Genomic DNA, 17,507 nt, shown 5'->3' with positions numbered 1-17,507 from the left:
CCTCCGAATAAAACTTCCCACCTCAAGTCATCATGTTACAGAATATTTCAAATTTGAACAAGAATTGCTTCACCAATTCCTACATGATTTTTCACAAATCATTTAAAGATTGTTTGAGAAATTTGCTCAGGGATCACTTCAGAAATTCCTCAAGTTATTTATCCACAAATTTCTCTAGGCATTGGTTCGGAGAATCTTTTGGAGATTTCTTTAGAAAATCTCCCAAAAATTTTTTTAGAAATTCTTGTAAAACATCCTTTTATTTTTGTTTGCGGAAACTTGTCCGAGTATTCAGCCAAAAAAAAAAAATCTTTCATGCTTTCATCTGGAAATTTTCTTCAGAGATTTGTTTAGAAGTTCCTGCCATTCTATAAATTTAAAGAATTCTTTCAAAGTATCTTTCATGATTTTCTTCTGAAATTTCTCCTTTTTTTCTAATTTTGGTAGAAATTCCTCTTGGGATACTAACAAAAATGCTTTCAGAGGTTCCTTCAGAAATAAGTTTAGGTATTTTTTTAGAAATTTTTCCAGAGATACCTTTCATAAAACTCTCAGTGATGCCTTCAGAAACTATTTTTCAGAAAATGTTTCAAAAGTTCCTTCCAAATTATTAACTGGGGTTACTTTGAAAAATTTTCCAAGGATTTCACCAAAAATACCCACAGCAACTTCCAATTTCTACAGAAATTCCACTGACTAGTGATTTCTCCATAAGTTTCAGAATGAGTTGTGTAAGGTTTTTTTGTAGGAATTCCTCCAGGGATTTTTTCAAAAATCCTTTTTTCGAGACTTTTTTAGATTTTTTTTCCGAAAAATGCTTTGGAAATTTCTTTTAACATTCTCTCAAACGATTCCTCAAGGATTTATTTTAAAACATTCTCCGGGGTTTGCTTTAGAAATTGCTCCAGGGATTTTTTTTAAATTTGAATTTCTGTCAGAAAAACTTCCTGAGATTTCTCTAGAAATTCCTCCAGGGACTCTTTAAAAAATGTGAGATCCATCCCCAGGGATTTTTCCTTCAGAAAATCTCCCATGACTTTTGTTAATTTAGAAATGTCTCCAAGAACTCCCTAAGAAAGTCTTGCACGGATAGCTTCCAAAAATGTTTCATGGGTTAAAAAAATCAAAAAATTTTGGATAGATTATTCAAAAAATTCATCTATGAATTTCTTCGGATTTCTTTAACAGAGATTTTTAAAGATTTTTTTCAATGCATTCATCTAGACAACCTTCCTTGAAGTTTTTTAAAAATATTCCATGAACTTTTTTTTAGAATATGATTAACGGATACATTGAGAATCAGAAACTCAAAACTTCTTCAAAATTTTCTTAGAAGCCTTCGAAAGAACTGTCTCCAAGGATTACTTTAGAAATTCTACAAGAGATTATTATTATTAAGGATTCCCAAATGTATTCACATCCCTTCAGATATTGCTTCAGGACATTTCATTTCCAGAAATTGCTCCAAGGATTTCTTAAGAAAGTCTTAGGAAATCCTCCAAGAATTACTTCAGAAATTTTTCTACAGATTTTGCAGATTTCTACAGAGGATTGCTACCATTCCATAGAAGACATTCTTGCAGAGATTCCTGCAGCAATTGACACAGAGATTTTATCAGAAATTCCGCCGGCTATTCCTCTATATATTTTATCAGCAATTGCTCCAAGAATTCCTCTATAGATTTCTCAAGGAATTCTTAAAAAAAAAGATTTTTATTTGGGGGATTTCTCCAGGATTTTTTATTTTGAATAGCTCAATAGGTTTTGTTAGATATTCCACCAGGAGTTATCAGGTATTCCTTCCGGAACTTCTTCAGAAAATCCATCTATGAATTCAAAAAAAAATTTTTTTTCAGAAATTCTTTTAGGAATTTATTTATAACCAGCTGTCCCGGCAAACGACGTTCTGCCTGCCTACTATGTTTCTTGACATTCAGTTCTGGAAGAAAATAGCCCACAAAGTGGAATTTCAATTTTTTTCGGTCTCGTTGCTTTTGGGACCGTTCATAAACCACGTAAACTTTTTGAGGGGAGGGGCGGGGGTTCTGGCCAAAGTCTACGCTCCATACAAATTTCTAATTTTTTTCAATAGACAGAAGTCTACGAGGGGGGAGGGGGTGGTTTGAGATGTCCAAATTTTAGTCTATGTGGTTTATGAACAGCCACTTTCCTGTTGATTTGTGCAATTATTTTTCCGTACGAACACGTCGGAGCCTTGCACGATTATAATAATGAAAGAATTATGTCGATCTGTTGGCCCGTTTCCGAGCATATTCGTGACATACAAACACCATTCCATTTTTATTTATATAGATCCCCCGAGATGAACTAGCCTAGGGCTAAAAATCGTGCTAATACAGATAAAAAAATATATAGATTTTCTTCAGATTTTTTTAAAATCCCTTCTAAAATTTCTTCAGCGATCTTTGGAGATGTTCAATATTACTAGAATTACATCAGAAATTGGCTACAAATTTTGGAATTCAATCAGCAGGCATTTTTCAAAAATATCATGAATATAATACAACTCTCGGTGAGGAAAAGTTTGTTGGAAAACTTTGAGGGAAAATCTGGCGAATGAGCAGTTTGCATGTATCTGCCAAAAATGTTGTCATTGCTAAGGGATCTCTCTCTCTCTTCTTGGCGTAACGTCCTCATTGGGACAAAGCCTGCTTCTCAGCTTAGTGTTCTATGAGCACTTCCACAGTTATTAACTGAGAGCTTCCTCTGCCAATGACCATTTTGCATGCATATATCGTGTGGCAGGCACGAAGATACTCTATGCCCAAGGAAGTCAAGGAAATTTCCTTTACGAAAAGATCCTGGACCGACCGGGAATCGAACCCGTCACCCTCAGCATGGTCATGCTGAATACCCGTGCGTTTACCGCCTCGGCTATATGGGCCCCATTGCTAAGGGATCTGTAAAACATATAGCCAGAAAATCATCCCATATACTCCGCTCATCGTGATCATCGACAAAGCCAGGGAAAGTTAGAAAGGCATGAGAATTTATTTTTATACTAGTTGTCCCGGCAAACGTCGTTCTGCCTGCCTACTACGTTTTTTGACATTCAGTTCTGTTGACAAATGCCCCGCATATTAAAGTTCAAACTTTCTCGTTCTTGTTGCTTTCCCGGTCGATTTTTGTAATTATTTTTCTCTACGAGCACGTCGGAGCCCTGCAGGAATGCAACAGTGAAAGAATTATGTCGATCTATTGATCCGTTTCCGAGCCTATTCGTGACATACAAATACCATTCCATTTTTATTAATATATAAATATTTTTATTTGAAGTGCTCCGCGTGTCAAAAAGCTGAAAACCCCTGCATTATAGACCATCATGATACAAATTGCAAGTTTTTACCTGATTGAATATTATAAAAAATAATCTTTAAAAAAATGTACATAAAATCGAGGTAAAATGTACATAAAATCGAAGTACATAAAATCGAGGGTCTATATAATCGAGGGTCCACTAAATCGAGGTATACCTGTACTTGGTTATTATTTTTTTAATGTTATATGGGCAAAACTTATCTTCTTTATAAAGAGCCCCACAACGCTGTGGCCCCGGGCCCCCACATTTGTATATCCGGTCCGGGATAGATGTTTAACATTATGCAGTGTTGCTAGTTGCAAAGATAATTCTGAAGATCCATTTTTTACAAAGACTAGCACTCAAGGTAAATCTAGATGATCTGCTGATATTGTGTTACGTTACTTCAAACTACAATGAACATGGACACCATCCCAGTTGTAGTATATTATATATTCAGATTTTTATTTACAGTTCAACAGTGTTGCCAGCATTCCAAAAAAAACTTCGTTTAATTCTATGCAACATAAAACAGCGTTTGACATCTATTGAAATTATGCTGAAGATTATTTTATATTGCATACATTGATATGTATATATTTAGCAATACACCTGGTTCTGTTTTTTGCCATAACCCAGTCAATTTTAAACCTATTGACTAGATATTTTGTACATGGATAGTACTGACGGTGTCTCTATGTATACAAAATTGTATGTGAATCGGTTAAAAATTGACGCAATTAAGGCCCAAAATCGACCCTTGCAAAAAAGAATCGGGTGTATATGATTCTTTTCGAACAATGTTGCCATCTAACATAAGAAATAATGATATCAGGAGCTATCACTGCAGCGATGCGCACCCGGAATCATGATTAGAAATCTCAATATGTACGATGATTTAGCTTCATGATCCTAGAAAATCCATCAGAATCATAAGCGATGCGCATCCGAAGTCATGATTAACAATCTCAATAATATGATTTAGCATTATGATTTAAGAAAAAAATAACGCATTGGTGGCGTTACGAGACAATGGTTCATACTGTCATGATCATGAATCATCGTGTATTTTTATAAAACTAAAATGCACTAGGCTCATGAAATCATAAGTTGTTTTTATCATTTTTGGGATCAGAATTTCACCCGTGTGGTTGGCCTTTGTTGTCCTTTCGAGCTTTACAGTACAATACATGTGTTTATTTATAAAACTATTAAAGGTTTAGAGCAATGATTGGAATGGACGGTAATCTATATTTTGGACGTAAAAAGTGGACATAAATCAATCCGGCGTATAAAAATATAATAAATACAGTATAGTAAGTTTTGAATGTACACCATGCTTTGTTACGAGTGTAGATCTGAAGGTTAGGGCCATATTATTATAGGCGACCTCACAAGCTGAGGCTATCTGATATTCTTGATACCGTGGGAAATTTTTCTCCCATGGCTTGAATTTCGTATATATGAATCAAATGGGCAAATTCTGATACTTGTGTGCTTCTCTTGATAGAATTTTTCAAATTTAAACCATACAGTATTGTGCTGATTTTATCACGCCCCTTCTCATAAATGCTTTTGAATATTCTACAAAATCTATACGCATTTTAAATGTTTTTAACATTGAAAAACGCATCTTCAACATTCATCTAGAAAAAGAAGAGGGGAACCACTTGCTCTCAAATATAGCAGTAAATTATTGAAAAATTCAACTTCCGAATAGTTTGGATGATCCACGATGCCTCTAAGATGTATTGTATATACAAGTATCTTATGATACAAATGATTTTCTATCACTAATAAAACGCAATATACTAAGTTTGAAACGTACCCTATACATTGTTACGAGTGTAGACAAGGCCTTAACTTTTGAATGACCTAAGAAATTTATGTGGAGTTAAATCCTATTAACCCTATAATCCCCCCTATCTTATGATTGCGCCTCTCTGAGATAATTGAGCTGTGCGTGAAAACAAATTAATTTAACATGAGAAAGAATAGGACATGCATTTTTAGATGCTTTTTTAAATCATCATAGCCATCTTCTATTCAATAAGTACTTTAAGTTATCAATTGAAATTTTGATACGTTATATTTTATACATAAAGATGTAATATCAAAACTGTAGTAATAGCGGAAGTGTAGCTTATTGAAAGTACATTGCAAAACATTAACACTTTTCTCAATCTGTAGCATGTCCACCAGGATCTCAGCTCGAACCACTTTCCGGTGGTGGCCGAAGTTGGATTCCTGTTCAACCGGCATTCGAGTCGACTAAGGCCTGTTCCATGACAGTGTGTCGATGACAACGTCGACTACGAACAGCACCCCAACACGCCTGAAGACATCAACCGGCAGCTGCACAACATCGATTCGGTCATATCCTTGGCCAGCGAGCGGCATGTTCCCAAGTTCCGTCCGGTGCGTAAAACCTTTACCATTACATTGGTAGACTTACTGAAGACCTCATTCGTTTGCGCAATACCACTCGCAGGCAGTAGCAACATACTATAGTATGCCTGCTTTGAAAAGCGATGTAAATCGCATGAACAACATTATTAAGGCTAGGACGGTGGACCTTGAACACATTGATTTTTCTAATAAGATTCACTCTCTGCTTTAACCGCTCTGGAAGATTATAAACATTTTGAAAACCAGGTCACGACCGAGAAACTTGGGCAACATATTGTCAGTCCGCAAAGAGCTGCCGTTGACGAACATGTTTCCAATCTTCATTTAATTCTCAATGGCTCTCAATGGTGTTGGAGATCACAACTGATGAACTAACAACCTGTCGAAATAAGCGTATCTGTCACAGGAAAGCATTAGAGAATGATATTATAAGGTACAAAACTGATTACACTCTTTCAAAATAATGATTTAAAACAATCAACGCTTTTTTTTTGTGACTGAAAGCCGAAAAATTACAAAGTTTCAAAATAACAAATTAAAATTAAAATTGAAACAAGAACAACAAAGTTTCTTCCAAAGTAGAAGTGCTTCAAGGCAATAAAATGTAAAAAAATATTGAAAAACCAAAAGCAAATTCAAATAAAATTATTTTAGTAAGTATGTAATAAACAAAATAGTAATGAAACAAAAGAAAGATACAAAGGTACTTGAAATAAATGAAATAGAAACGAATGTGAAAAAATACAGTTTCAATTTTAATTTGGTACAACATTCAATTTAATAAAATAATTTAAATTTAATCGCATAAGCTTATTTTAATTACAAAATGTAAAAAAAAGTTTGCGAAATCACAAACATGTGTGAAATAAATGAAGTGTGCGTATATTATCGCAGTTCTCTTGCTCATTTCTTTCTGGTACCCATTAAACATCTCACTTTTCCGATAACGATCGTTCAACATCCCCCATAAACACCTTCCCTCGCGCGTTGTTGGCCAAGTCAAGAGTGATTATTTCCATGTCGCTTTTCACGAAACGACACGACGAAATGTCCAGTCCGTACAGAGCATCGCACTTGTCCGGGTTGTCTTTTCTGCTTGTGTGGTTGATTCATTGCTACCGGGCTCCGATCGGGCGGTAGCCAGGCGCAGCGCAGGCGACCACAACCCACGTTTGTAAGTGCGGTTGGCGCCTTGTACACTACCCACTACAGCATTGCATTGGAGAGAAACACTTACCGCAGGCTCGCGCCAGGATGACAAATCCGTTGCTCTTGCGGTACTGAATCGCACGCGATATGAACAGGCCCACGTTGATCAGGATGAAGACGGACAGAAACGAAAGGTAGACGTAATTGTTCTTGATGTACGGTGCCGTCAGCTGGTGCGGTAGCGGTTTCTTCTTGTGCTTTTTCCGGGTGGAGTCCTCCTGCGGAAGCGGAACCAACCACCGGTCGATGCTGGAGGGATTGGAACAATGAATGAGATCAGTTGAAATTTCTAAATAGATACATTTCGAAAAAAAGTGTTAAAACACTTTCCAATACTATCCTAGTATTGAAGCTTCATGCTCACCTGATGCTTAAATTTTCCAGCAGTCCACCATGTTTTTCCAGCTGACTTTTGAGTGCTTCATAGGTGATGGCTCCCCGGTTGAACTTGTCAGCGTCTTCGAACATTGCCATCGTGAGGTCCTCGATCTGACGCCGGTAATCATTTCAACACAGTGCCCATGTTCCGGAAGTTTTTTTTTGCCATTTGATGACACGGTCGGCAACGATACAGATGCAAATTAAGAAAGAGTAGATGAGAAATTGAAATAACGGATCAGAAATCAATAGGTTGTTGGTGTGACGAAATGTGACGATAGAAACGATATTTGGTTAGGTTTCAAACCATGAATAATATGAGAAGTAGGGTCTTGTACCATTTGGGCAGGTGTACCTATTTTGGGCACTTGCCGCTATAACTAAGTCAATTTCAAACCGATTGATTTGAATTTTGTCCAGAGTTAGGCACGTACAGTATCTAACTCTGAGCAAAAATTCAAATCAATCGGTTCGAAATTGACTTAGTTATAGCGACAAGTTCCCAAAATAGGTACACCTGCCCAAATGGTACAATACCCTAATAAGATTGAGGTTCTTAATTATTTTGTACAGCGATGTTTCATAAACTTCAATGATGGCAAGAAGTTAGTTAGATGTTTATTCATCATTTGCCAAGATTTTTTTATATGTTTTATTTTAGATTTTTGGATTGGTGAACTTATGCCTTTTTAGGCAGCTTTGTTCTTTTCATTATGGTGTGTTTTATAAAACTTTTTTGTTATATAAAGCTGACCACAATACTTTCCCTAGCAAACTGAATTGTGTATAGTCAAGTCTTAGGCATTTCTCCGACTAAAACTGCTCATGATAAATTCTTAATTGCCGAGGCTATAATGTCTGACTTTATGGTGCATTTTTTCGTGGCATAAAGTCTAAAAATCATGTTACGAGCGCGAAGCGTGAAGTACATTTGAATCCCCACAATTTGGAACGAATTCTTCTTCAACCATTTCCTACACATAGCATTCGAACAATCATGACCTACCTTAATACGCCCACGGTTATAAACGTCGAGCAAAGCGACAATGCTATGTTTATCAGAATAACGAAGCAAAAACTGAGCGGGACTCAACTGACTTTGAGCAGCATGATAAAATAAACAATCTAAAGCGACACCCGATGGAAACCATACCAGTAGCTTGGCAGATCGGTAGCTTTCTAAATGTAATTAAAATCCATTGAACTTAATCATAAAAATTAGTTCAGGTGATCATTGGGATCGTGCAAACACGTAAAACCATGTACCCGCGAAAGGTCATTCTAAAATTCTTGCCGCTCATATATTCATTAGTATGGGACACGCTTGTATGGGAAAAATAAATCCTCGCTCCAGTCGACTTTTTAGATCCCATTTAGGTCCCATATGAACTGTACAAAATTTCAGCGCAATCGGTGGAACTATAATTTAGCGCAAGCGAATCAAAGTTTTTATAGGATTTACTATGGGAAAAGTTACACTTTCAATCAAAAAATCCCAGAGATCGCCCTTTGTCTCCTTAATTTAAATCGATCAACGTTTCTTGTAGAAAAATCATTTGTAAAACTTTCCTTCCAAGACCGTAAAACTATTGGATGCTTGTAGAAAAAGTTATTGATTTATTACCGATTAGTGATCCAACAAGCGGCTTTTTGTTTTGTTTTATCAGCAGCACTGCTGCTGCCGTTGTTGCATGGGGTGGCGGGAGGCATCACCACCCCCAGAAACAGCAGCAGCCAAGGCAGCAGTTACAGTGCTGCTAATAAAACAAAACAAAAAGCCGTTCGTTGGATCACTAATCGGTAATAAATCAATAACTTTTTCCACAAGCATCCAATCGTTTTGTGGTCTTCGAAGGAAAGTTTCACAAATGATATTTCTACAAGAAACGTTGATCGATTTGAATTAAGGAGACAAAGGGCGACCTCTGGGATTTTTTGATTGAAAGTGTAACTTTTTCCATAGTAAATCCTATGAAAACTTTGAACCGCTTGGGCTAAATTATAGTTTCACCGATTGCGATGAAACTTTGCACAGTTCATATGGGACCTAAATGGAATCAAAAAAGTCGACTGGAGCGAGAATTTGATGTTTGTCCCATGCTAATATTCATGTTTACATATACGTACGAAATGTATCAGGAAAGATCATGTTAACTATTTTCTCTTTTGAACCTCCTAGGGGTGGTGGGGGTAAAGTGGACAGGTGGGGTAAAATGGACAGGTTGGAATTTAATGGTTTTTATTGTTTTTCAACATGTTTTAACGATTGAAGCTTATGCCTAAGCATGAATCATTATACTTTTGCTGATCTTGAACATTAAAATCAAATAAACCTTTTCAAAATGACAAAAACTTTAAAAATCACGTAAAAAATCCGAAATGATGTAAAATTTGCTAATCATTGCTAAGGATTTCTTGTAATTAATTTTCAAATTATTACAAGTTTTACACCTTAAACCAATAAAGACCACGTAGAAGATTATATTTGACCAAAAAAAATAGTTTTGTAAAAAAAAGAAGTTTTGGAAATAATTTAACATAATCAGGCCGTGGGGGTAAAATGGACAATCGGTTCAAATTTCACCAGAATTTCAATATTTTTTTTACAAACTCCTGAATCATCAGCCGTCATACATATTGTGAGGTTGTTGAAGTAAAAAGTTATAATACATATATTTATATCAACAAAATATTATTTTCATCCAAAACAATGCTTGTTTTTTACACTATTTTTACAATATTTTTTTAAAGTGTGTTTCAAAGTTTGTATTAAAAGTTTGAAAACAACAAAATAATGGTTTCGTATGAAATTTGATAGTTTGTAATTAAAAACATAGAAATAAGATGCTGTTATATAACTTTTAACGACTTGTTCATTTTACCCCATCGATTGTCCATTTTACCCCCACCGATTTTTTCACGCTATTTTTATGCACGTTTTAATGAAGAAAATAATCAAAGAAAACAATATTTTTTAAATGTAATCCCTTACAAGATTTCTAGAGTATATCATTACCTTCCATGTTACTCGGAAAAGCAGATGGATTTTGCCGCATTTCCACTGGAAACGACCAAAATGCTTAGGTTGTCCACTTTACCCCCACAACCCCTACCCCGAGTGAGTAGTATTTGTGTTCAAAAGTTGCGCACACACGGAATGTAACACCGTATCCTATCCCTTCGCAACGGTACCGTGAAACGACTGTGTGTGTTTCGTCATCCTGATCATCGTCGATTAATTATCGCGACAGCTGTGTACAACAGTGCGGCTGGATTAGTAAGTATTTGGTGTAGTACCATCGCAAGAGGAACACCACATCAATCGTGCTGCCAATGAATTGGAAGATTGTGCCGAAACCAACATTTGGTGGCTCCAGAGAGGAGCTACTACCACCGACAATGCAGACAGGCTTGATATTCCTCCTCGAAATCAAAAAAGTTTTGCAACTTGCTCTAGAGCGGTGTTTTGCTTCTGCCTCGTCGCGAGGGAGCGAACGAACCCCAAACAGAGAGGCAATAAAAACTGAGCTAGGAAGAGGGGGACGAAAAAAGAGCCGATGATTATTTCGGGTTTTTGAGTGCGATTTTTGCCTCGAGAGTCTTTCTTTGTATGGGAGTGGAACTCCCGAGTACTTTTTGAGTGTGAGTGGACGTGAGAAAAACGACACGCAATTATGAGTGTTAAACGAACTCCTTGCTGCGCGACAAGTTCGCGCTCGGTGTTGTTGAGGATTTGCGTTGTGATTTCTTAGTTTTATTTTCACTCCTCAGAAAATCGCCGAAATCGCTTCCTCATTTTCTCACGAGGGAGTTTCTGTCAAGCCTGAATGCAGATGCGTCACAAAGTCCTAGGAAAGAAGACTCATTGGCTATTATGACGCGCCATAACGATATTGATATTATGGCCCGGGATCCGGCCCCGTAGAAAATAGAACATGCCTGAATCTTTTGCTTGGTGCGGTGGTGTGGATCCTTCTACCAAGTTGTTGTACTTCGGGGACATTAGGCAAAAGATTCACGAATTTCGATGTTTTGTTTATATATGGCCTTCATGCCTTATTTTCATCTTCTTAATACAAATTTCACACTAGTTCGCATTCTAGCAAATCATATTAAACCCTTCAGGACGTGCACTGTTGTAAAAAGTACAACACTACCAAAAAAACTTCACTCGTAGTTGTGGAGCTTGGAATTATTGTGGACAAGCGGGTGCCCCCAGGAAGTAACTGGTGTTTACCTTTTGACGTTCGCGAAGTGATGACGCGACGACCGTTTTGCACGCCTACTAGATTGCTTGATGTGCATTTGGCAGATCATGTGCTACCAGCGTTCAATGGAAGGCTAGTCTAACAATAATGCAGATTCAATACCACACATCCTCCCTCTTCTCAGGAATGAATATTGCAACAGAAATTTTCAAGCAGAGATACTACATCATTTTAAATTTCTTTTCGTTCATTTTAAACATCAGCCTTTGCCGCAGTTGTTCATGTTTTGATGTTGTTGCTGTTTTATTCAATTTGTATTAGCAGAATCAATAATCGATGAGCACTGAGTGGTAATATCAACAGTAATATTGTCGCACCGCCACTTAACCGGACATCGCACAACTGATTCACGTTCGAGATTTTTTTTTTGATCATGGTGGAAGTTGTGCGCAGCCTTCGCATTTGATTCAGCAACACGGATCGTTTATCACGATGAACTTGCAAAGCTTAGGTACTAAACAAATATTAAATTTTGCTATTTATGACTACATACCAAACCAAAATGTACAATACCAGTCTCACAGTTCTTCCCTCAGACGTATCTTATGCATGTATTATTCTTAAACTGCAGCATCTTCTGCAAATGCCATTCCGTCTATTTCCTTCAGTCAGATTCTAATGGAACAACTATTATACAACAAACAAAAATGTAGAAATGTCAACGTCAGACCATATGTTTCACCATGAGAAAGAATTTCTTACTAAAATAAGGATGTGGTCATCCGTACATGCTGTGAACTGTTTTTTTTACTGTCGCTATGAGACAGAATTCCTTACAAAAGAAAGGGTGTGGTCATCCGGACGCGCTGTGGACTATTTTAACTGTCGCCATGAGACAGAGTTTATACAAACGTAAGGGCGCGGTCATCCGGACACGCTGTGGACTGTTTTTACTGTCGCCATGAGACAGAATTTCTTACAAAAGTAAGGGTGCGGTCATCCGGACACGCTGTGGACTGTTTTAACTGTCGCCATGAGACAGAGTTTATACAAACGTAAGGGCGCGGTCATCCGGACACGCTGTGGACTGTTTTTACTGTCGCCATGAGACAGAATTTCTTACAAAAGTAAGGGTGCGGTCATCCGGACACGCTGTGGACTGTTTTCACTGTCGCCATGAGACAGAGTTTATACAAACGTAAGGGCGTGGTCATCCGGACACGCTGTGGACTGTTTTTACTGTCGCCATGAGACAGAATTCCTTACAAAAGAAAGGGTGCGGTCATCCGGACGCGCTGTGGACTATTTTAACTGTCGCCATGAGACAGAGTTTATACAAACGTAAGGGTGCGGTCATCCGGACACGCTATGGACTGTTTTTACTGTCGCCATGAGACAGAATTTCTTATAAAAGTAAGGGTGCGGTCATCCGGACACGCTGTGGACTGTTTTAACTGTCGCCATGAGACATAGTTTCTTACACAAGTAAGGGTGCGGTCATCCGGACGCGCTGTGGACTGTTTGCACTGTCGTCATTAGACAGAATTTCTTACAAAAGTAAGGGTGCGGTCATCCGGACACGCTGTGGACTGTTTTAACTGTCGCCATGAGACAGAGTTTCTTACAAAAGTAAGGGTGCGGTCATCCGGACGCGCTGTGGACTGTTTTTACTGTCGCCATTAGACGGAGTTTCTTACAAAAGTAAGAGTGCGGTCATCCGAACGCACTGTGGACTGGTTTTACAAAAGCTTATTTTAAAACTACCTGTCTTGCTGATTTCATATTACTAAACATGGTCACGCAACTAGGACTGCCATTAAAAGTTCAATTATGAAAATTAGCTGAAAAACCGCTACGCGTCTGACGTTAGCATAAATACATCGCGATATACTGATATGCACAATGTACATTGCAGTTGCCTCTACCTAACTACAAACATTTCAACTTCATACCAACTTTCCAACTTCCCGGACATTGTTCAGAAGCAATATGAAACAAATTCATGAGGAAAACAATCATACTCGTGAACAACTGAAGAGTAGCGCGGTACTAGTAAAATAACACTCAGCCAAGCACTCAGCTAACTTTAATGTTTCGATGTGTAGGATTTTTTTTACTCGCAAGATGCGCCATGATAAAACCTTTTCCATTACTGCCTGATTGTTAATCAGATTCTAGTTTTTTTGGTGGGTTTTGAAAATCCACTTCGACAGCATGAGCAGCATAGTCATATAGTCAAAAATATATCCACATTTAGTATACTGATTTTCAGCTGTTTATTCATACTTAAAAATAGCATAATATTGCAGCTGCTGCACCCTGCTCACCAAAAATATCAAATAAAGACACAGTTTGATAAGTATGTAAAAAAAACCGCTTTTATGAACTCATACACCGTATTGCTGGCCCTGCAGTAAATATCAAATAAACAGGGAATCTCCCGAAGTTGGTGACACTACAATAACTCCCATAAATAGTTTCAATTTGTTTTTTTTTGTCGTGTTCACTCGCACAGACATGTTTAATTATCGCAATCTTTTATCCTTAAACCATTTTCTGTAATATTCATCTCGACAGGACAACAGACGCGTAAGTCGTACACCTTTTTTTTAATGTCGTAAATCGTATAACACGCTTGTACATACTTACAGAACTGATTCAACTGATAAGCAAATCAAATGTTGTCATGGAAATCACAGAAATGCGTAATTAAACTACAATTTCGAATGAAACTCTCTGCGTAAAACATACATGCAAGACCTTCTCTTAAGAAAAACAAATCGCAAAATCTCAGATTTTCAAATCTTTTTGTTAAGAACTCACGTAAACGATATTTTTTTTTGCATCGAAATCATGCATGAGGTGAATGTTTTGCTTGCTCTTTGTCAAGTTTTTTTTCTTTTGCTACTGTTTTTTGGCACGGCTAAGACCTATGCAGATTCATCTCGTTACGTTTGATGTTTTTAATAAAATAAATGTTGGTTACAAAATATTGACGATTATCTCAAACCAGAACAAATTGTTCGATTTAGAACCGCCCAGTAAAGGTATGAATCATTTTCACGCCACAAAGCTTGTGAACGATCTAGGATGGTAATGGCATTTTACATTGATAAGCGCGCCTACCTTGTAGCGATTTTAGGCAGGATAAGCATCGCTAAATTGACCACGCTACGGGACCCAGTAAATAAATCAATCACACTTTTTGTAATGATTCAACCGACAATAAAACATTCGTTTAAGAAGAGCAATCTTTAGACAATTATATAAACTCACCACTGCCTAGGCCGTTTGCTCTAGGCATCCGATCTTCCGGAACACTTTCCATTTTTCCACTCACTTTTTTCACAATCACGCCAGGAAAACTAAACCACACTACAACAAACGAGCACTGCCATCCGGGTCTGCACCCGCTTACCATCATCCAGAAGATTCACAATAATTATTAAGAATTATTCTCCTGGCAGGATCGCCAAAAGTGGAGCTTGGAATTATTGTGGACAAGCGGGTAACTGGTGTTTACCTTTTGACGTTCGCGAAGTGATGACGCGACGACCGTTTTGCACGCCTACTAGATTGCTTGATGTGCATTTGGCAGATCATGTGCTACCAGCGTTCAATGGAAGGCTAGTCTAACAATAATGCAGATTCAATACCACACAGTAGTATACAGCACAAGCGCGGTGCAGTTTCGGTTACTTGATCTCGCGCGTCCTGAAAGGTTAAATCTCTTATTTCTTTATCCACAATGCACATTCTACTCTCTTGCTCTTTGAGTAGAAGATGATCGATAAAGTAATAAAAATAGAAGAGTGAAGAAACGCCAAAGCCAGAGCGAGCGAAAACACAAGAAGCCAAAGCCGTAGCCCGCTAACCGGCTCCCGAGAAGGTAGTGAAGCGCTTATGTAAGCGGCAGAGTTTCCCATTATTTATTACACCAACGAACCTAACCACAAAACGACTGACAATTCACAGGTCATTTTGACAGATGTAACATGAGCATAAAAAGGAAGGCAACAAGATCGATAAAGTAGAGTATAATATCCGTCTTTTTCATGTATGTGTTTGGTCTGTCAAAATGATCTCCCAGTCAATCACATATCGTAAATCATTGTGTGGAAAAAATCATATATTTTCATATATCGAATCAGAATTGTATAATAATACATATGTATATTTGTTGACAATGATTGCGTAAATTCGCATTTAATGTCAAATGAAACTTCAATTACGATTTCGTTCCATATAGTCGTCTCAGATCGTAACAGGTGCTAGATGCTATCGGCAGGATCGCACAGAATCGGATAGAATCGTGAAAAAATACGTTCTGAGTGTCGAACTTCAAGTTCGGTAGCATCGTATATGTGATTTCTTTGCATCGTGTAAATTGTCGCTTTTCATCGTATATAAATCTGCTAAATCGATCTGCCTTCCTAGAGGTATGATCAAAATCGTTGCTATCGTATACAACGTTCGGAATATTGTATATCTACAGGGCATTTCGTGCAGAGTATTGCCCAACGATGTCTTATCCGAACCCATTCGAGTCGTTGCTGGAGTGAGGCATAGATGTATACTACTGTTCCTCATTGTAATCGACGAGATCCTGATAGGTGCGATTGATCGTGCGGTTGAATCGTGGGTTGCTGTGGCAGTCCATGATCATGGAGAACCTCAAGGATGGAAGAAAATCGCTTCTAACGATAAATGATGCAGGATACGAATAATCCAAGATAGCCTTGTTCTTCCAGTAGCATGATGCCGACGCCTCACACCGTGCTCGTATCACAGAGACAATCAAAGCATCTGATGCACGCTTTATCGCGTGATGACCCGTTATCGGATCATGTTACAAGTCGTGATAAATTTCATTCATCCCGATTTAAGCCACTTATGCTCCCGGAACTTGAATTCATCATTAAGAATAATACATTCTTATGCATATCATGAAACTTCAGCAATAAGAATGCACAAAAAGTGACCGAAAATCGAAATTTATCATTTCGACTTCATGATAACGATCGCATCGCGGCGGCACATGCCGAGCGATTCATTATTCGCGGAGCATGGCTTGTTATGAATGCTTGACGACAAAATTCCATCATTGTTGCTATGATCGCGCGATGCCCTAACATCGCGACACATTCAAAATCTTATCATGATCACTAGATTTCCATCCTTGGAGAACCTAAAAGACTTCCAACTGGCTGATGACGTTGCTCTCCTAGCTCAACGGTGCTTTGGTATGCTCGATGATCTTGCCGATCGCTGATCGGCGGTAGGTCTTACAATCAACGCCAACAAGATCAAATCGTTAAATGTAAACTCGATCAACCCTTCCAGTTTCACGGTAGCTGGGCAAGCAGTGGAGAATGTTTAAAGCTTCCAATATCTTGGTAGCCAAATGGCGGCTGATCGGCTGATGGCAGTACCAAGATCGACATAGGTACACGGATCAAGAAGGCGTGGGCTGCTTTTGCGAGTTTAAGAAATGGATGGAAAAAAGAGTGCCTGTCAGTCACAATTTTCTTCGAGCTCCCGTTTTTTTCGCGATTCCGACAGTGATTCGGCTGATTCTCCGCCAAAGGATGATGCCTAGTTCGAGTTTGTGAGCCGAGGTTAACGTCGTACAGTAGTGATAGTTTCTGAAAAGTGCGTTGTTAAATTATTTTTCGAATGTGGGTCTCGCTAACGGTTCGGCGTGAACAGACGCTTTTAGTGTCATGCTCCTCTTTTCCGTGGATTCGGTAGTAATGTGCCGGTTAACAATTCTTGCGTGAAGAACTACTCACTGTGTCATCACCAGCGTTTCATTAGTGTGGATCTTACGTGACCTGTGATTTTTCGTCTATTTTTTAAATGTAGTCTTTTTTTTTTGGTTTTTATTTTTGTGTATTTTAACTAGTTGCTAATTCTACACTCTAAATGTAGTCGGTTTAGCCATTTCACTAGATTTTTTTTTTTCATAATATCGGTATTTATCA

At 38.0% G+C, this 17,507-nt stretch overlaps 1 protein-coding gene across 1 annotated transcript in view; it reads right to left on the bottom strand.

Moving 5' to 3' along the window:
- The window catches only part of LOC109621337 (NADPH oxidase 5), a 411,936-nt gene that overhangs the window by 30,899 nt on the left and 363,530 nt on the right, over positions 1-17,507 (bottom strand). Inside the window, exons 9-10 of the mRNA XM_029870947.2 lie at positions 7,302-7,426; positions 6,966-7,186 (exon numbers count right to left, since the gene is read on the bottom strand). Coding sequence (XP_029726807.1) covers positions 6,966-7,186; positions 7,302-7,426 — 346 coding nt within the window. The remainder of the gene's footprint in view (positions 1-6,965; positions 7,187-7,301; positions 7,427-17,507) is intronic.

Source organism: Aedes albopictus, chromosome 2 (genome assembly GCF_035046485.1).
Source record: "Aedes albopictus strain Foshan chromosome 2, AalbF5, whole genome shotgun sequence".
Taxonomy (NCBI): Eukaryota; Metazoa; Arthropoda; class Insecta; order Diptera; family Culicidae; genus Aedes; species Aedes albopictus.
This window is presented reverse-complemented; position numbering and strand designations above follow the sequence as displayed.